A 21,217-nucleotide genomic window follows, 5' to 3' on the forward strand; every position below is an offset into this window, starting at 1 on the left:
TAAAACTAACAATGTGTAAAACGGGAAACGAGTGTTATTGTACAAATGTTCACTATAAAATACCCAAGTATATATATATATATATCTATACGTGTGTATAACTTATGTCTTCCAGTAATATGTAATTTAATTTTAACATATAACGAATCTACCAAAATCTGTAAGATCTCTTATGTTTTTTTTTTTATAATAAATATTTATAATTATTATTTATTATCATATGTATATCATTTATTTTCGTTTCTCATCACTTGAAATATCAAGCACAATTAATTATACGACAAGAGGTAGAAATGATATAAAAGGTCCAATGATTGATTTTGCAACAATTTTATTTTATGTGCGTGTGTAAACGATACATACCTATTGTAAACCGTTCTCTTGAATCGGAAGATAAAGGAGTGGCAAATGAGTCTTTTTTAATATATAATAATATATATATATATAATGCACCGAAAAATAACATGGCAAAGCTTATACCTATTAGTTAGAAAACAGTTAAATATTGTATTTTTTTAATTTAATAGAGAACTGAAAATATTGTAAAAAAAATGTTTAACGTTTTTATCTAATATAAATTTAAAAAACAAAAATAGTAAAATCACAAAAAAACGTTTAATGGTTATCCTGAAAACTATGAAATATGTCGCTTAGACCCTTTTGCCGTGTCACCATCAATAATGTATACTGGATGATAATGGACATGTCTACCTGGGAACCGTGAGGGGTCGCAGTCTATTTTAGGAAAGAAAGAAGGTGTAAAATGTGTTACAACACGCCATAGGTAATCAATTATTCCAGTAATTTTCAATTAACGCAATTGCAGTTAAAAAAAAAAACTTCAAAAACACAATTTTGTAAAATATTGTATAATTCAACCTTGTCTAAAAAGTATTTTCTTTAAATAATAAATTTCCAAATATCCTTAGAAATCCAGATCCTTAGATCAATTCTAAGTAATTTTCGCATTCATTTTTACTTGCATATGATTAACAAGGGAAATTTTAATGTTTCATTTAAAAAATTCTACTTGAAAACTAATTACAAATTTTACAGTTTTAAAAAAAAAAAATTACACTTGAAAACACTTCTTTCGATACAAATTTTTTCTATCACGTTAGAGCCCATTTGAAACTGATAAAACTCCTAATTCGATAATTTGCCAAAAAAATATATTATTACGTAATAGCATAAAAGGATTTTCAAGTATCATACTTCAGCTTTAATCTTTTTTTTTTTTAAATTGTAAAAACGTTGATAAGTTTTCAAGTAAGAAATGTTTAAATTAATTATTAAAATGTCCCATATTGTATTCAAATAGAAAAATACAAATTTATGTGAAGTAGTCAAGAGTTGAGCAAGGGATATGAAATTGTGGGGATTCCTTATTTTAAGGTTCTTTTAAAGATAATTAAAGTGAATAGGAATGCTATATGATAAATAATTTTATATTTTATGAACTTGGATAGAAAAACAAATTTTAATAAATCACCAGTAATATAAATATATATATTTTTTTATAATAATAATAATAAAACCAAAAAATATAAGATATTAATTATCAATAAGAATTCATTAACATTTTTTTAATAAAAATAATTACAACATAACTGTTACAACCCTTCTAGATTGACATTATTTTGGTAAGTCATTTGGAGTAGAGTTTTAATTGAAGGTATAAAAGTTGATATTTTTGAAAATTCTGGGCCAGAAACTAATTGAGTATGTATATTGAATGCTTCATTGTAGTTTTGTTGCAATACCAAATCCAGCATGCTATGAAGACATTGAACCGTGTATGCTGATAACTGTATATTATATAAAATTAATATAATAAACAACAACAAAATGTATAATATAATGAGAATAGTGTCCAATGATAAAGGATAGAGTATGATAGTTAAGAGTGTCAAAAACTTTAGAGATAATACAACCAAAACTGTTTAAAATTAAAAAAAGCTATTTAAGGGACTTTAACATCTGTGTATATTTGTCAAAAACAATACATTCTAACGTTAACTGTAGTCTCAAAAATGTAATCCAACAATATTTTTGAAAACAGAAATTAATATTTCACTTCTTACTTATTGCGTTGATCTAAGTACATTTTTAATTTTCGTTTTTATTAATATAGTAAATATGATAACAAAATTTTAAAAATTGCAATTGTTTAAATACATTATTTTTTAAATTTTGCCATGATCAATGCAAAACTTAAATTGGAACATACTTAGGAAAATGAATTTAAATTAGTTAAATGAAGACTATTTGAATATCTAACTATAAAAAATCCAAATTAAAAAAATATTAGGATATTTGAAATTTTAATAATATTATTATTTAGAAACCTAGTCCTAGTCCAAAATTAACTGGATACAAAAAAGCATTTTTTATATTATTACCTAAATTTTATCCATTTTTAGACTTGTTTTCTCTAATGTACATTTACATTTTTATTACTAACAAATACTTACAGTATTGTCACATAAAGAATCGTATAACACATCCAATTTTTTTGATACATCAGCAACCCTTCTTTTGTTTTGCTAAAAAAATAATCATAAATAATTTAATTCATGAAAATTATACTAATTATATTAATTTTTCATTGGAAAAGATATTTATATACAACATTTGTTTAAATGAGTCGAGTTACTTACTGGACTAGGAGCTAATTCCAATAATCGTGACTGTATGCCATCTAAAATTAATTTTATTCTAATATGTTCTTGCGGAATTGGTTGCCTCGGTGTTGCTTCTATACCTTGTGATATTTCAGTAGTATTATTTTGTCCATTCAGATCGCCTCGAAGTGGAATGTATGTTCCAATTTCTTGTATTTGTGGCGGATTATTTGTATACATTGGATGTGTGATTGGAGCTGATGGCACAGGAGTTTGTGGTTTCTAAAAGTTATGAATACAATTTAAATCATAAAATACTATAAATTAAATTATTCTTACCTGTACTTTTTGTGAACTTGATAACATTGGTGGATCATTCCAGCCAGCTGGAGTTTGTTTTTTAACATAATTATTAGATACAGATGGATAGTGAGGTTCAACTGCAATAATTAAAAAATCATATAACATTAGAAAATAAAAACAATAGCTTTAAAGCATTTGATTATTACCTGATGAAACTCCAGAATTATATACTGTTGGTTGATTCAGAGAAGGTTGATTAAAACTGGGTGATGGAGGAATCGCTCTTTGGGAATAATTATGTAACGGGTTCTGAACAGGTTGAAACATAGGTTGCATTATTGATGACTGATTAATATGGTTAGATTGTACCAAAGGAGGATTAAAGTTGTTAGGCTGAATTGGATGACTTAATGGATCAGTAAAATTGTGTGATTGATCCAATGGTTGATTAAAAGTTATTGGTTGATTCAACTGATTATTATAGTTGGTTAGTGGTCTTAGTTGATTGTTCATATTATTCAGATGATTTGATGGTTGATTGTAATTATTAATAGGATGTGTTGTTCCGACTGAGTTATTGTTATAAACACCATAAGTGTTATTTCCTTTTACTGAAGGGTCAACTAAATACTTAGGTTTGCCTGTAAAAAAAAAGATAAATTAGATCTCAGTCTTAAATTGTGTTAAGTTTTAACACAAAAGTTAAATTAAATAATTACGAAAATATTTATTAGAAAATTGTAATGTTGCTTTAAAATCAATTTTACATATTTAATGACATGGAAATAAACAAAGGCTAGCTTATTTAAAAATATGAATTATATAAAATGTTTTTTTTCACCCACCACTAAAAATGTATCTTTATAGTAAATAAATAAGTATATCAAAATTTTGGGTCATTCAGTAAATTTTAACAGGTTGCTCAACGCGATTTAATACAAATTTTAGGCATTTTTCATTAATTTTCACAATTTGTTGTCTAAAACTAAAACTATTCAATATTCTCTGAATCTGACTGTTTTATTGAATCCTAAAAAATTACTTTATTGATTGATATATTAATCTATAAAATCTAAGCTCTTTTATTATGGTTTCACATAGTAGGTAGTTTTAACTATTAAATTTACGTTTTTTTATTATTTCCAAAGTCAAACTCAAAAAAATATTGAATATATTTTTTTTTAAATCACGATTTTTGGATATAATCCAAAATTGTATTCAATTTATAGTATTTTATAAATTAAAACTGTTTTGCATACTTATCATTTTACTACAACATTGAAATAGCAAAATACTAAAAAAAAATTATTTTATTGTACTATAAGTACTATATTTTAATAACATTCATATAAACTATTTTTATAAAGAAATCTTTTTTTATTACAATCTGGATATTTATTTCTATGATTCCCACTATGTTATAAAATCAATTACAGAAGTAGCTTCTGATTTACCTGAAGAATCAGGAAGCATAGGAACTTCCATAAGTTAAACGATCCAATTACTGGAGACTAGCACAACTAATCGCTCAACAGATATTTTAGAAGTTAAACTGGGTAACATTTTAACATCCCAATGGACTATTAACGGAATATTAGGTTTGAAGGAAGAATTTATATATTTTGACACAGTAGCAATATATATCACTGCTTTTTTCAGATTATATCCTAAAATTGTGAAGAAAAAAAAATATTCAATCTTTTTTTTGAGATTGACTTTGGAAATAATAAAAAAATATATATTTAATAATTAAAATTACTATGAAACCATAATAAACGAGCTTAGATTTTATAGATTATTATATCAAACGATAAAGTAACTTCTTAGGATTTGAACAAAACAGTCAGATTCAGATAATATTGAATAGTTTTGCTTTTAGATAACAAATTGTGTAAATTAATGAAAAATTCCTAGAATTTATATTAAACCTTTCGTTTCAGAAGTAAATTTAGAATTCTAATTATATTTCCAACGAACCAATGAGACGTATTATGTCAAATGCCAATGCCAACCCACTTTTTATACTACCCTAAATTATTTTTACTTTTATTTTGTTTAATTTTTACTGTAAATGTTGTATTATTACTTTTATTTTTTTTTTCTAATTTAAGTGTTGTAACATTGTAAAAGGGTTATACCCGTTAAAAATATAAAATTCTATCAATCTATACAAGAACTTGTGTTTAAAAACAATTTTGATAATGATAGTATGTTATTAATATTTTATTCGATTTTTTAAAGTTTAATCCTCGTACGAGGATATTAGTAACAAAAGGGTTAAATCGCGTTGAGCGACCTGTTAAACTTTACCGAATGACCCAACATTTTGACAAACTTATTTATTTACTGTGAAGATTAATTTTTAGTGGTAGGGAAAAAAACATTTTTATTTTTGCACCACCCTAGTGCACCTAACATGCCGGTTTTTTGTAAAACGCTTTTGTGTAACATTTTGACAATTCACCTAATTCTGTATTTAAAGGAACCTTTGATGTGTAGGTAATGTGCAAGAATAATGATAATTCTTAATTAAGTAATGTCTTTATCATTAAAAACAATGAAAAGTGATAAAAATATTTCAGCACGGCAGTATTATTGGCCATATGTAAAAACGGGTCATTTGTTATGGAGATTAAAACGACATTTTTTTGATATGCATACCTATATCACTGAATTGATACAATATTTTTACCGGATTGGAGTCAATGTGAAAACCATCCATTAAAAACCATTTAAATGTTGTTTAAATATACTTAGTTACATAATGAATAAAAAAATAAGAAATAAGATTTTACCTGACTTTAAACTACTTGGAGTTATAGATCTGTTGCTTTCAGAATTTAAAGGAGGTGTTAAAGGTACAGCATTAGGCTGTACACTTGTTTGATTATATAAAGCATTTCCCAACTGAGGTGGCATCATCGTTGTGGTATTATTATAGTTTGGTTGTTGAGAATTATTTGAGCTATAGAGTGGTTGAGGTGGAACAGATTGATAATTTAAAATTGGTTGTTTGTAGTTAAGATAAGTGTCTGGTTCTTGAATCATTTTCTTTGGATATGATGGAAAAGGTGGTTCTGGAGTTACAGTACTAGTAGCACTTGATATTGAATATTTTCTTAAATCTTGAATACCTATACTATCTCGCTTCTGAAAATAAAATAATTAAGTACAAGTTTTTTTTTAAATAATAAATTACTTAGCAGCAAGTATTAAGCAATTCTAATTACTTGTGGGATCTGATTTGTGTAATCTTTTATTGGCATTTTTCCAAGTGCTTTGAATATTTGTTCTTTCAGTGCCTTTGCAGCATCCTAAATATAATAGTATAGTAAGTATAGTACATAAGTATTAAGAATAGTTAAGAAAGGTAGAGCACAAAGATAAAGTAAGACGTTAGGGGCTTACTAGAGAGAGCACCTGAACTTAACCGTTTTTTAAAATATTAAAATTTGTTGATCATTAGACATCTTTATTTTTTTTAGGACCACACAAAAATTGTTTTGTAAGTAATGGCTGAATCTAATTAAGTAACAACCAACAATCGTTACTTTTAGCTTCAATGACAAGGTATTCATTTTAAATTGATTTTTTAAAATGTATTTGTCTTGTCCAAAAAAAAATATTTTAAGTTTAACTTACACTGTTTGCTAGCTCTAAAAATTCCAATGCTCCATTTAAGTTCCCTTGTGATACTAGATTCTCACAATATTTTACTATTAATTGACCAAAATTACATCCGGCTTCAAAATGTGATTTATTTGATAATAATGACTTGTACAATAGAATTGTCATTTCTACACATTCTTGTAATTTATCAACTGATTCAATATTATTTGTGTAGTCAATAAGAGACTCAATGTTCCCCGAGCAAACAAAGCAAAGTTTTGCATATTGTGAATAGTTCGAATCAACAGCAAGACGACAACCAAGTTTTTCAATGTTAGAAACAAAATTTGGCCCATTTGTGTAAGTGAGTAAGGCTGCCATTACTTCTTTCCATGAACTCAAATTGCAGTTTTCAACAAGATTCTGCCAATCATCTGTTACGATTGAATAGAGAAGTGCTGCAGAAGCTCCTTCAGTACTCTATGCAAATCAATACATTACATTTAACAAACATGTTTGTTCGTATTTATTTTATAAACAACTCACTTTAAAATACTTATTTTGCAATCTAGATAAAGTCTGAGGATCTGCAGTGAAAGCAAGTAATAGTGCTTCAACTGTTTTACCATTATCAAAAAGAATATCTGCAGCCATTGAAGTATTTCCAACCAAAAGTAATTGACAAATAGAATTTTGTAATACTGTAAAGATAATTTATAATAAAAAATGGAATTTTTTATTTGATTCGTTGCGTTGCAAAGTTGACAATCTCTAAGCGCAGTGAATTTTGGTAAATTTAAAAAATCTGATTTTCTTCTGCACTCTCTTTGCTGCAATTACCTATTTTTGAAACATTTGATCTCCATGGGGAATTATATGTGATAAAAATAAGTGTCCCCTGTCGATACAGAGTGAAAATATAATAAGAAAATGTTAAAAACATTTATTTCAAAGAAAGTGGAGATTCCTGACTTTGCCACACAACGCCTCATTTATTTATACATTATATTGAGTTATATATATATATATATACAAACAATTATTTCCAGTAGTTTGCAGGTTGATGTTCTTAAAATTATATACAGTACTATCATCTACATTTTTTTGAAGGTTTGACGTAGATAAATCGTTTTCTAACTACACAAAAACGGAGTTAAAATTAAATATAGATCAAATCAAAAATAACAAGAATATTTTTTATTTTATGACAAATATTTTACTTTGTTTAGTTCATGTTGGTTTTCTGTATTGACATTTTTTTTACTACAAAACTGTGTGGCAACATCAATAGCATTTTCTGCTGAATATCCAAGAATTTTTAACTGTGCTTCTTTAGGCTTTTCATGAAACATAGCTTCTAAAAAGTCCCAAACTTGCTTAAGAGCATTATCAGGAGTGATTTCACTTTTTTGCTTGCAAAATAATTCATAACTTTCATCCTGTAATGTTTTTCTGAGGTTATCGGACCACACAACTAAGTCTGGTTCAGTTATAGTATTGTTGATTTGTACTGTTTTGAGTGGACCGTCAAATGATACTAAATTACCTCCAAACTTCATAAAAGTATTAAAAAAAAAAAAAAATTTAATAATGATATGGTAAGTTTTTAATATGAAATATTTACTTACAGCAAATGAGGCACCACTATTTCTCCGCAGCCATTTAGGAGCATTTTTTAAACTGGGAGTGACGTTGGAGTGTTCCTGAAACAACAAAATATTATACAATTGTTTAAAAATTTCCAAAATTACAATTACAATAACAATGTCAACTATTGTAATGATTAGGATAAATATGTTAATAAAAAAGCACCTTAAATATGCTAAGAAATTATAAGTCATACTATCATAATATTGCGGAAAAAAATTAAATATTTATATACTTTATTTATACATAGTACCATACATGGTATATAAGAGGTATAGACTATAGTACTATTTACTATTCAGTTGATTAGTTATGTTTCAACATAATAATATTTAGGGGTATTTCACGGCAATTTGTAAACCTTGAATTTTGCATTCCGGATTTAACTGATTAGTTATATCCTTACAGCTTGTGACACCCAAAAAAAAGCACTCTTAATTTTCTTATTTATATACCTCAAACTAATTTTAAGATATGAAATTTGGAAAATAAGGCTAATATATCAAAAATGTTTCGTTGCTGAATTTTTTTGTAAAATTATTAAAACAAGTGGGTGAATACTTTGGTACTAATAAAAAAAAAGTCTTTTAAATCAGTTTTTTTAATTATAGATTTCATCTTAACGGTAAATATTATTTTTCACATTGTATGTAGCATACATTTTTTTTAATGTTTTCTTTTAAAGATTTTTAAAATTTTAAAAAAATATCTAAAAATGAATCACTAAAATAAAATGTAAATCAATTACTTAAAAAATTCTTACTTGATAATTTTGGATAGTTTTATGTTTTTGTAAGTCACTTAAAGAGTATATAGTTGTGTATCCATCAAAACTTGATGTTTCCAGTAATAATGGGTCTTTTGGACACCAGTTTACCTCAAAATTCCATTGATAATCATGTTCTAGATGACAGATTAACAAGTTTTCCTATGTATGTAATAAAATAATAATATAATACACACATTTTTCAATTCACTTATATGAAATTAAAAATTACCTCTGTTTCACTGCTTGGGTTCCATAAACATACTCGGTTATCTTTCCCACAACTGATTAATAAATTTGCATCATTAGAACACCATGCAATCGATAATACACCTCTGAGAAAATAAAAACAAATTTGTTATTTGCAACTAATAAAATATGAAGTTGTGTCAGTGGACACCTCCATCAGTCATCTAATCGCCGCTTATTACATGTACGTAGGGCAATCAAATAGTGAGTTGCATTGAGCCATGTATTTTTTGATGAAATTCGGTGACAACAACATTGTTCTTCCAAAGTATTAATAACAAAATTAAAATAAATTGTATAGTTTATCAGTTATTAGTTAACCATCATGGCTATTGTTGTAGTTACGTCATCCAGAGTTGACATTCGCGCAGTGATAAGATTTTCTTTCGATACAGATAAAACTTTCCGATACTCATGGTCTTCTGTGATAATTTGTTGAGCACTGCCAAAAGAAATACTCAGTTTCTCAAAAATTTCATCAACTATTACTCGCAAGTTAGTTTGAACATTTTTTATTCATGTGCGCGATGTTGTCATTTGTTGTTGTGGATGGTATTCCAGCAGTACACATTGGTGACATCTGAATGGCCATTCTTGAATATATTGCACCCCTTCCATATTGCCTACTTCGAAAACACTTTTTTGACATAAACTTCACACATCATCTTTGAATTTGTATCGGTTTACAATTTTTTAAATATAAAAATATGATAACAGCACAAAGTTCAATTTTGGACGATGTAACTGCAGTAGTAGCCATACGTTAACTAATAGCTGATAATCTTGTCAACTAGTTTTAATTTTGCTATTAATACTTTAGAACTTTTCAAACAGTGTTGCCAGCAAATTTCATAAAAAAATTATTCACTTTGAAAAAATATATGACCAAATGCAACTTACTTTTTGATTTCTCTAAGTAAATTCCATTTTTATCTATTGTATTATAATTTATACACATTGTAAAATCGTATTCAATAAAAAAACAGTAAAATTAAAAAATTAAAATTTTCTTACTTTTGATGACCAATTAAATTTTTAACAGGAGAAGATGCATATCTCAAATCCCACAGTTGAATAACTGGATATTGGTCATCTTCTGATGCAATGCACAGTTGAGTAGCAATATTGGGATTCCAAGACATGGATTTCCATCTGAACTATAACGTAACAAGAATTTATGTATGTTTACGTTATGATTAATATAGTTCTTGTTTAGTAAAATATATTATTTCATACTTTAGAGTTGTCAGTATCTGTTAATTTAATAATAGGTTCGTTTTTGCGTAGATCCCATACAACAGCATGTTTATGAAATAATGAACCAAGAATGTGTTGAACTGAAAACATAAAAGTTATAATAAAACATAATCTATTTTTATTAGTTACGAACTAGTCAAACCTAACTAATCACAGATAAAACTTAATTTTTTAGTAAACATCACTGTAATTTATTTTGGCTGTTATTTTTGTACAAATAGCATTTTAAATTTATTTATTTTGCATTTAGGAATACTGAATTAATTTCTTATTTATAATTTATAATGCCTTCTAATTAAACACATCTAAGAGTAAGTCGTCTAAGTAAGATGGGGGTTTAAAAATGCAGATGCGTATGCAATTAAAACCGTACAAGTGCCAAAAAGCTTATTTTGAGTTAATCACTTTTTTTTTTTTTAACTGAAAGCTCTGACTGACACTGCATACGCTATATATCCAAAAATGTTTCAACTATTGAAATACATCAAGGCAGAAGGCTTAGCTTTTAGTATACTATTACAACTTTAATTTAATTTTTTATTTTTAGGCACTTAGCACGTTATTGATATTAAGTCATCAGATGTAGAAATATATACAATCTATGTATTGGGTCTTTGGATACTGTATAAGATAAACATGATATATAATATGTAAAAATATAAGATTATAATAATTAAAAATGTAATGTACCTTCTTTATTCCAAGCTAAGTCAATTACATCTTCTAAAATGTCTGATTTTGACCCAGGAGTCATTGGAGTACTCATATTAAACAAATCCCAAATAAAGATTTCCGATTCTGATGCACCAGACGCCAATAAATTAGACTAAAAATAAAATAAAATTTAACGACCTTAAAATACCAAAAAGTTGCTTCAATTTACTTAAATAATACATTGTACTCAACACAATATTATATATATTTATACATTTTAGATCTATCTTCAGTAAAGTTTTAAGACCTTTAGCTTTAAAACTTCACCTAAAAAAAGTGAAATTAAAAAAAAGTAACCCCACCATCTAGGGGAAAGTGTTTGGATATTTTTTGGTTTGTCAATATTTATTGGTAAAGTAAACTCCATACAAATTTGAAATTAAGTCAACTATTTAAAAAAAAAGTTAATGACACCGCCGTAGTTTTAAGTTGAAGATTATGTAAATATTTTGGGTGTCTTCACAATTTTAAAGGGGTGAATTATTAATATTTTTGGACAAATTTCTATTTTATAGGCTTGCTATATGATGAAATTGGTTCAGCGGTTTAAAAGATATTGTGGGTCGACACAAAAAAAAAACATCATTCTAATAACAAAAGGTAAAAAAAAAATTTAATGCATATAAATCTGAATTTCTCTTCCATTTTTAAATAGAAATTAATGGTAATAATGTAAAAAAAATTACTTGAAACGAATTAAAATCAAGTGCTTTAACTGATCCAATATGACGATCACTCTTTGCTACTAAACTGTTGACATCCGATGCTAATTTTGAAGCATCATATAGACGAATTACACCATTGTCACATCCTCCAGCAATTACACCTGAACTCCATTCTTTAAAGCTCTCATATCCACCCCAAGCCAATTTATGGAACCTGATCATAAAAATATACTTATATTCAAGAATCTATCAATATGAAAAATTAACATACCGACAATCTGTTGATATTGATGAATTAAGTATCAAATCATTAGATTGAACCGTGTACAGTTCTAATTTAGATGATGTGTTAAAAGAAGCATCCAACTGCTGTGCAGCAGTGCCCATAGCTATTGTCAACGATTGATGTGGTTTTGGTGACCATGCTGACACGACAGTAGACTGTATTTGTTTAATTTTCATTTTAGTTGTATTATGTGTACTAGGTATACAGTGAAACTATAGTTAAAGTTTATAATATATAGACATTTGTAGCAACAGTCATTTGAAAATTATTCCAATACCAATTACCTACTCACAAAAATGAGAGTATAACTAAAAATCACAGCAACATTCAAAAATCACACTAAAAAAACATAGTAGTCAAACTTAAACATGATTTCTGTATAATTTGAAAACTCGTTCAAAAACACGTATATTGACTGACAATACTGTATGTTTTTAACTTATCAATTTTAAATCACCATGATATAGTAACTGAAGTAAGAAACGGTAGCCTCCAACGTGGCCAGCCGCCAGGAACCATAACAAGGTGCCTGGTATATTATATTAGTATTACCAGCTGCTCATCAAATGATAAGAAGTAAGGACTATTACTAATTATTATAACGAGTACTTATTTCAATTTTCAAACACGGCTAAATTAAAACAGATAGTTTATTATTGTCTATGGATAGTCAATAGACAACTATAATTCCTCATTATAAATAACTTTTATGTAGAACTACATAACTCATTAATCATTATTAACCAGTGTTTTATATCAAAATAAAAGAAAAAATTAATCTTTCCCTCGAAGAAAAGACATGAAATGTTGGACAATGAATACATTAGTTGAACAATTCAATGTCTCATCATTAATCATTCTCATTTATACATTTTCCAGGGTTATCGATTTATGCCTTATCCTCTCCTCCTAACATCATTTCTCGGTAGTCGGTATTTGTATTTCTCATTTCGGTAATAGATATTGAACTTCAATAACTGAAGCCTGTAGCCATTAGATACAATTTGTGACAAAAGTTGTCATGTCAATTTATGACAGACTTGATATAAAAAATGTATGCGTTTACTTTTTTTTTTTCATTAATATTGTTATATTATAAATAGTATTTTGTGTTCATTTCCTCTAAATAAATCCACACAAATTTTATATTCAAAAAAATATGTTGATTTTCTATCAAGAAGTAGCTGGGATATGGACTGACATATTTGGTGTGGTTTTAATAACAGAATAATGTTTAATTGTAAAACAATTCAAAAATGCAAAAAATAATAAATTAAAATAGTTATTTTAATTTTATCCACTTTATTTCTCTTTTTATAAAATTTACAACTAATATATTAAAGTAATATTTTTTAACTATATCAACCTATATTGATTACCGATTTAAATGAAGTGTTTAATAAGCTAAATACTTTATGCTAATAGCTTTAAATAATAGTAAAATTTTAAACTACAATGATTGAATCATACCACTTATTTTTTTAAGTGTATGACAGTTATTAATAAATATTAAATAGTCACTATATAGTATAGACTACATTTTTCTTTAAAATTATTATTTGCATTTTCAAAAGCAAACTGTAATCGAACTGAATTAATTTACACTTAAGGGCATAACTAGCTTGTATTGGTAGTGTCATAGCGATAATGAATAATAATAACATTAGGTAATTTATGTTTTATTATAAAAATAAATATTTTATATCAGTTAACAATACATTATTAAGAATACTAACTAACATATTACTTAAAAACAAAAATTTCTCGTTCAATATAAAGTTAAAATATCTTTTGAACATATGCTGATAATGGAGAGAAAAGGATATCTAGTTATCTTCTCTTGGCAATACAATTAGGTATATTATAAATTATAATACTAAAATTTAACATAAAATTATTTACAGTTTAAATGTATTATAAATGAATATGTTTAGTTTGTGATAATATATCTGATAACCTTTGTAAATCGCTCTGTAAATTATTTTTATCTTCAAAATTATTTTTACTTCTATGCACAATTTGTAATAAATTCATATATTCAAGTTCACTGAATATAGCTCCTTTTTCTAATATTTCTTCTAGAATATCCTGTAATAATTGCATCATTATTTCACACAAGTTTTTACAAAATAACATAATTATTATAAAGTATTTACTTTTGGTGTGCAGAGCAGTAACTCATAATAGCGAACAGTTTTTTCTAAAACACCTTGTGAAGCACCTAACATGGCAGCTAAGTTATACTTAAGCATTGTGACATCGCGTACCATTTTTCGAATAATCACCTCATCAACAGTTTCTATATTACGTGTTTGATTTACTAAACCTTTAGCCATAACTTCTCCGAGTCCTTCAAATATATATTTGGTTTTTCTACTTGACATTGCATTTAACATGGCTTCATGTAAAGCTGATATAGACTGATTAAGGTCCAAAACTTTTGGTTCTGCAGAATTCCCAACCGCAGATTCAAAACTGGGTAATAAGTAAAATATACATTGAGCTCGAATCTAAAAAAAATATATATATAAACACACACGCTCATATACAGGGTGATCCAACTAATGTAAGACACTCATTTTCTCTGAAAATATGAATATTTTGAGAATTTTTGTTTTGCTAAACTTGTAGGTATATATTTTACATTTTTCAATATTTTAAAATTTTTTATCACCAATCCTTATAAGCCAAAAAGGGGGATTTTTGGTTTTTTTAAATAGCAACATATTATGTTTTTAATTACATAAATTTGTAGACAAAAATAAAAAAATATGTTATCGTTTGAATTTTCATTTATTTGTTCATTTGTTATGACTTAATATAGATTTGATTTTTTGACTGTATTTCTTAATATTTTCAATTGTTACTACAAAGGCTGTAGTTTTATTATATCGCATAAAAATAATTTGGTGTGTTGCCGTACTCTGTATCATGATCAGATATAATAAATAACCTTTAATCTAAGAAATCGGTAGATAAGAACCGTTTGTCTATTATTATTTCAAAATCTTTTTAGTGACTTCCTAGTTAGAATGTTATCGCCAATTGGACAACGCGAACATAAATATGAATTTTATGTGCTACCAGTTTTGGAAAACCAAAGAAATATGATAATTATTAAGAGGAAATGTAGTATTTATATATAGTCATAGCTAATGAACAGATAAATGAAAATAAAAAATTCAAACGCTAACATATTTTTACATTTTTTGTCTACAAATTTATGTAATTAAAAACATAATATGTTGTCATTTAAAAAAAACAAAAATACCTCTTTTTGGCTTATAAGGATTGTTGATAACATTTTTTTAAATATTGAAAAATGTAATAAAATATGTACTTAAAAGTTTATGAACAAATTTTTTTCAAAATATTCATATTTACAGAGAAAATGAGTTCCTTACGTTAGTTGGATCACCCTGTATATATATATATATATATATATATATATAACTTAATAAACTACAACCTAACCAAAGTGAGTGTTAAAATAAATTTACTCACTATGGGTCTCAAAAAACTTACTACTACTTACCTCTAAGAACAGATACAAAAGAATATTGTCTGATATATCTAGATAGTCATTACTCAATTGTTGAAGAGTTTCAATAAGGGACAATGGTAAATTATTGTTATCTGTGTTGGGAGATTTGATTTTAGGAACTAAATATTGGCTAGAGTCGGGACCAGAAATCTCATTCAATCTTTTTGAAAACCATTCCTGTATAAAACCAATAAAAAGTAAAGCCATTACTACACTTGTTTAAATTCTTCTTCACTCAATATTATTATTATTTATCAAAATAATACAAATTAATAACTGTTATAATTTCTTAAAACTTACCATGCTCTCTGAGAGGTGTGCTAAACATCGAAGCTGATTGATGTCAGAAACACCCGATACCTTAAAATCATTACCTTCTAAGTTACCAAATAGTATATCAGCTTCAAGAGAGAAACGTTTCAGTTCTTCAATTGAACTCTTTTTAACCTTATTCTCTATGTCTTTCCGTACCCAATTATGAGATTCTCTAAAATAGGGTTTGTTCCAAAATTTAATTTAATTTAATTATTTATAAAAGAGTTATAAACTTACTTAAGATAATTAACTAAATCATTTTTTTGTATCCACAAATTACTAACTAATTTTGTAGTATTATCATTCGATTTTACAATTGAAGTAAACAAGCTATCACAAGTTTCTTTATAGCTTCTACTAACACTAACCATAACCATAAGAAAATGTGATGCATACTCTGGCATAGTAATAACTAATTTTTTTATTTCGCAAATATTATCCCACACATTAACTGTACTCTGAAAATGTTTGAATACATGCTATTAGTTAAACTAATTAACTAATATATATAAGTCTTTTTTAATTGTTGTAATGTTAATATATTAGTTGCTTACAGACAATAATGGTTTTTTAGAGTGAAGTTCTTGCATTTGTTCGGGTGTTGTTATTTGATGCCAAGCATCTGCTTGTTTTGTAATAGATTCAATAGTAGTAGCTACTTTACTGTGTTGTCGATCAAGAAAAACAGTCCTTATGTACTCATTTAACCATAAACTCAATGAACATGAATCCCTTAAACAAAATATGAGTTTTAATGTTAACATATTTCTAAAGTGGAAATATATTTTAAAAACTTTTATTAGTAAGCACTTTTTAATTAACATTTAATTACCAACATGTAAAAACCGCTTTTAAAAATAAATATTGAATTATCAATGACTAAAAAAAAAAAAACGAAGACTATTAAATATTACTAACTTAACTACAACTCGACTATTTAAAGGTACCTTAAAGCAAATACAGTTCAAACACTGTATCAAAAATTAATTGTAAAACAAATATTTGTTGGTCTAATAGACCACACGTTGATAGTTAAGTGTTAATAATGATTTCTTACGTATTTACTGATTGTTCAATTTGTTGAATGAACATTGTCAGAGGTTCATAAATGTGTACAATGTTATCTGAGCTGGGAGTACATATCATTGATTGTGGTTGAGATAAACTGGTAAAAGGCCTCTAAAGAATTGTAAATTAGAAATTATTAATAAAATGTTATAAGATTTTTAATTCAAAGTTCTAGCTCACATCTAATATATCTGTAGAACATTCCAAAGCATTTGAAAACTTGAAAAGGCTTTGTTTTGGCCTAAATCATAATAAAATTCATAATTATTGTTTGTATTAATACTTATATTATAACTCAAAATATTTTTCACTTAGGGTTAACATTTTAAAAACATACCTTTGAGGTTTCCTTTTTGAAAAAAAAACATTTAAATCTATATTACTAAAAATTGGTGCTGATGTCACTACTAGATCTGAATGACTATTAACATCCAAGTAGTTGCTTAAAAACATTTGTACCTAAACATAAATAATATAAAAATACATTCTCAACTTCCCATCAAAGTTAAAATTATGTAGCAAGGGGAGGTTATAATATTATTAATGGATCACTGAAAACTATGAAACTTTAGCCGGTTGATCAGTATTTTGCTGTTTATGTCTAGAGTTCTTAAAATCGACTAGAAAGTCAATGTAATACATGGAAAATGCTTATTGTCAGTCTTTTGCATGCTTGCCTCGCCATTCATTTAGACGCCCCTACGTTTTTACTATTGATAGTTTGATAAGTACTCTCTTTCAGTCACTAATTTTGTTGCGCAAAAGAAATAACCTTTAGTTATGTCAGTCCATAGAACTGGGTGATCAAAATCATTGACAAAAATGGCAAAATATCTAACCTTTAATTTTAATTTTAAATTAAAGTTTATGAAATTAGCCCTCGATGTTATAATGTCCCCTAGTAATTTAAATACAATCCATTCCTTTAGGATAATAATTAGAATTTTCAAGTTTTAACTTTGACTGGAAAAAGACAGATATAATTAAAAATTAATTCTCGACTAGAAGTCTATAGAAATTAAGCTTTTAAATAAAATACAATTTAAGAAAACTAAATACAACAAACAAATAATTTATAAAATTTAAATTAACTTACAATAGACTCGATGCTCTCCCAAACATATTTAAGATCATATTTATTTACATTTAGTAATAGTTTCTGATCAACCTTTTCCAAGCTTGTTAAAAACAATTGATGTGCATCAACTACTGAATAAAATTGTAAAATAACTCCATTTATTAATGCCACTAGTTGATCTTTTGAGTTTTTAGTATGATTTATCATGGATAGTTGTTTAGTAGTTTTTTCCACAATCTCTACTAGTTGGGTCTGCATTGTAGATTTCAATTTCTTATAACCAAATAAAAATAAATAATACATTATGATGATGAAATGATCAATACATTGAAGAAAAAGTGCAAAATTGTAAGAGAAAGCTTAGAGCCTCCTAAAAATTTGAAGTTAATAATGTATAAAGTGAGTATTATACAAAAAAGTTGAGAAAATATTTACTTCAATAGCGTCATTAAGTTTTAAGAGTAGAGCAAAACATTCTACTGCTATTGGAATAAATGTTTCAGTATCAAACTCCACAATTTCATTGTCATTCGTTTCATTTAAAATATCCCTGTAATTTAATTTAATGTTAATAAATACAATAACAATACAACTTTTTATGAATGAAATAAAATTCTATATACTTTGTTGTGACTGTGGCCATATTATATTTAAACGATCGCCGTGTATTTTGTCCAAATGAAGAGTTATGTCCATCAGATCCAATACGACGAAATGGTTTTGCCGCTTGTGGCGAAATAACATAAATATGATTTATCAATTCATCCAGCAATTTATTATAAAAAGTCTAAGGAAATTTATTAAAAAAATTAGCATCAATATTAGGATATACTTTTTTATTTTATATTCTTTCGACCAACTATTATTAATATAATACCTGTAAATGAATACAGGTATTAATAAGAGTTCATCTCAACTTTTTAAATGAATAAAATTAAATAGTCATTTTATACATTTCTTATTAAAATATTCCTTATTTCATAGCATAGTAGCATAGTAGTTAAGCAAGTTTATACTACTTACACAAATGTACTTAATCAGTAACCAATATAGAAACTAGTATTACTTATAAATTTTAAATCATTTTGTGAAATTTTAAGAAACAAATTATATGTGATTACCTGTTTTTTGAAACTTAATTCTTTTCTTAACTCATTTAAAGCATCAATATTCTTCAAATCATTATTACTTATTTTTAAAGTTTCCATTAATAACTTAGTGCACTGTATGTATTGATTTTTTGTGTCTAACATGTTTAGTTGAGATGGTACTTCTTTAATTTGTTCACTAAAATATTAATAATGTCTAATATTATTTATTATTATAAATATATTTACAATAGGTCCGAATTTGGTACATTAAGTTGTACCTAACAAAAACGAGTAAACAAACGACAGCCATTCCATTCACCTTAACAAGCGCTTAATAATTTAGAGGACTATTAATTATGAAATAAAAATTCCATTCATTGGTAACGACATTCAGGTGAATAAATAATGTAAGCAGTGCAGGCAAATTTGCATTCAGACCTTAATGTAAACCTACCTAAACACTCTTTCTCAACTTCATATAAAAACAAATTATAATAATAATAATATAATATTATAATAACATAATTGTATGTGTAAGTTTATCAATGAGGTTAGATAATTACTTACATTTGGGACAGAAGTGTAAGCATATGATGCTGCTCAATACTTTCAACATAAAATTTTCTTAACTCATCACGTCTACAACGCAATAAGCTTTTACATGCGACTAATTTTTGTTTAGCTGCTTGAACTTTTTCCCTAGAAATATTTATTGCACTTGACACAGAAGTGAATAATTGCATTACTCGTGCAAGATTTTGATGTTCCATAGAGATTAATTCTTCCAATTTTTGGTCACATCGTTTGTATTCTCGTTCCAAAGCTGTCTTTTCAATTTCACGGTGTTCATTTGATTCAGTGGCAGACAACGCACGGATCATGGTCATTAATAATCCACTCTAAAAAAATTAAAAATATGTATATTATAATATATATATATTATGCAAGAAAATTTTTTTGCTACCCTGGAATAGTTTTTATTTGCTGAAAAGAATAAACTTTATAAAATGTCAGCCTTCTGGGACAACTCTTAAGTGGTTTCTATAGAGCCATATTTTCCCCATTTGATTAACACATAAAAATGTATTTTTTATTAAAATCGCCATAACTTCAAAACTTAAAAATAATTTTTTAATTAAAAAAATATCTAAAAGCTACACTTACACCTTCAAAATGCTTTAGGAGACATTTAGTCTTATTAATTTTTATAGAGAGAAATAATGGTTTATAGATACATACATTTTTAGTCATTGTTTATTGTTAAACTGACTAACTTTAAGTATGTGTATACCATATTTATTGGTGTTAATTATATTCATAAATGTATTAATGAGTAAATAATACTATCTCCAGTGGAATATATATACATTGGAATTTTTATTAAAACAAATATGTTTTATTTGAGTCATTAAAACAATTAATTTTTTTTTTTTTAATTATACTTATAATTTAATAATATAAACCAGATATTTTTCTGAAGTGCCAACTCAGTATTTTCTGTGTTACACTCTATACTTACAGTTTCTTTTTGAGTTTTAACACCTCTAGGTGGTTTACTCGGTGGATTAGCCATACTGGATATTTAATTTATAATATAAAATTACATAAAACAAGATATCTATTATAATATTTATAAAACTAATATGAGTTGTAGTTTAGATTTTTGAAATAAAAAATTGTTTTTAGTTTTTTAAAAATGAGATAATTGATAAGACCACAGAAGTCTTGTATTTATCATTTCATAACAACTTCTTATCTATAGCAAACTCTTAATAAACGTACAGGACTCAAACATATTGAAGCTAGCAATTTCATTCTAGTAATTTATGATAACGTATTTCCGCGGACTCGTCCTGGGAATTTATAGCATAGCCGAAATACCACTGCCAAGTCGCATAACTCAGGTGAATTTTAAACTATAGCCAAAAAATATCAAATTTTATAAGGTTTCTGATGATAGTTTATTTACTGGACTCGTCCTGGAACACTGTAGTCTAGCAC

At 26.5% G+C, this 21,217-nt stretch overlaps 2 protein-coding genes across 4 annotated transcripts; both read right to left on the reverse strand.

Annotated features, from left to right (window-relative positions):
* Positions 1 to 1,488: 1,488 nt before the first annotated feature.
* On the reverse strand, positions 1,489 to 12,536 carry LOC126845757 (protein transport protein Sec31A). Of its 3 annotated transcripts, none has more exons than XM_050584636.1 (20): positions 12,405 to 12,535; positions 12,106 to 12,315; positions 11,856 to 12,048; positions 11,146 to 11,281; positions 10,435 to 10,535; positions 10,213 to 10,355; positions 9,182 to 9,284; positions 8,947 to 9,111; positions 8,165 to 8,239; positions 7,757 to 8,089; positions 7,574 to 7,673; positions 7,083 to 7,237; positions 6,570 to 7,016; positions 6,158 to 6,241; positions 5,723 to 6,077; positions 3,134 to 3,568; positions 2,964 to 3,064; positions 2,661 to 2,906; positions 2,475 to 2,546; positions 1,489 to 1,808 (listed from the first exon to the last, which is right to left on the reverse strand). In XM_050584636.1, the coding sequence occupies exons 2-20, from the start codon at positions 12,294 to 12,296 to the stop codon at positions 1,614 to 1,616; spliced, it is 3,630 nt and encodes a 1,209-aa protein (XP_050440593.1). In that variant the 5' UTR covers positions 12,297 to 12,315; positions 12,405 to 12,535; the 3' UTR covers positions 1,489 to 1,613. The 3 variants fall into 3 exon arrangements, with proteins under 3 accessions (XP_050440593.1, XP_050440592.1, XP_050440594.1); XM_050584635.1 differs by having other exon boundaries at positions 12,106 to 12,332; positions 12,405 to 12,518; XM_050584637.1 differs by having other exon boundaries at positions 2,970 to 3,064; positions 12,106 to 12,536.
* Positions 12,537 to 13,941: 1,405 nt separating this feature from the next.
* LOC126845630 (exocyst complex component 4) lies at positions 13,942 to 20,918 on the reverse strand. Its single transcript, XM_050584410.1, has 15 exons — positions 20,736 to 20,918; positions 19,784 to 20,115; positions 19,247 to 19,412; positions 18,749 to 18,912; positions 18,561 to 18,675; positions 18,144 to 18,398; positions 17,385 to 17,506; positions 17,228 to 17,288; positions 17,037 to 17,158; positions 16,534 to 16,711; positions 16,217 to 16,437; positions 15,965 to 16,151; positions 15,656 to 15,841; positions 14,277 to 14,630; positions 13,942 to 14,208 (listed from the first exon to the last, which is right to left on the reverse strand). The coding sequence occupies exons 1-15, from the start codon at positions 20,787 to 20,789 to the stop codon at positions 14,035 to 14,037; spliced, it is 2,691 nt and encodes an 896-aa protein (XP_050440367.1). The 5' UTR covers positions 20,790 to 20,918; the 3' UTR covers positions 13,942 to 14,034.
* Between the last annotated feature and the right edge of the window lie 299 nt (positions 20,919 to 21,217).

The sequence above is a fragment of the Adelges cooleyi genome, unplaced genomic scaffold (genome assembly GCF_023614345.1).
Source record: "Adelges cooleyi isolate 19-005CV unplaced genomic scaffold, UGA_ACOO_1.1 ACOO_flye_CR_arks_rails_tigmint_CR_PRNA_8, whole genome shotgun sequence".
NCBI classification, from domain to species: Eukaryota; Metazoa; Arthropoda; class Insecta; order Hemiptera; family Adelgidae; genus Adelges; species Adelges cooleyi.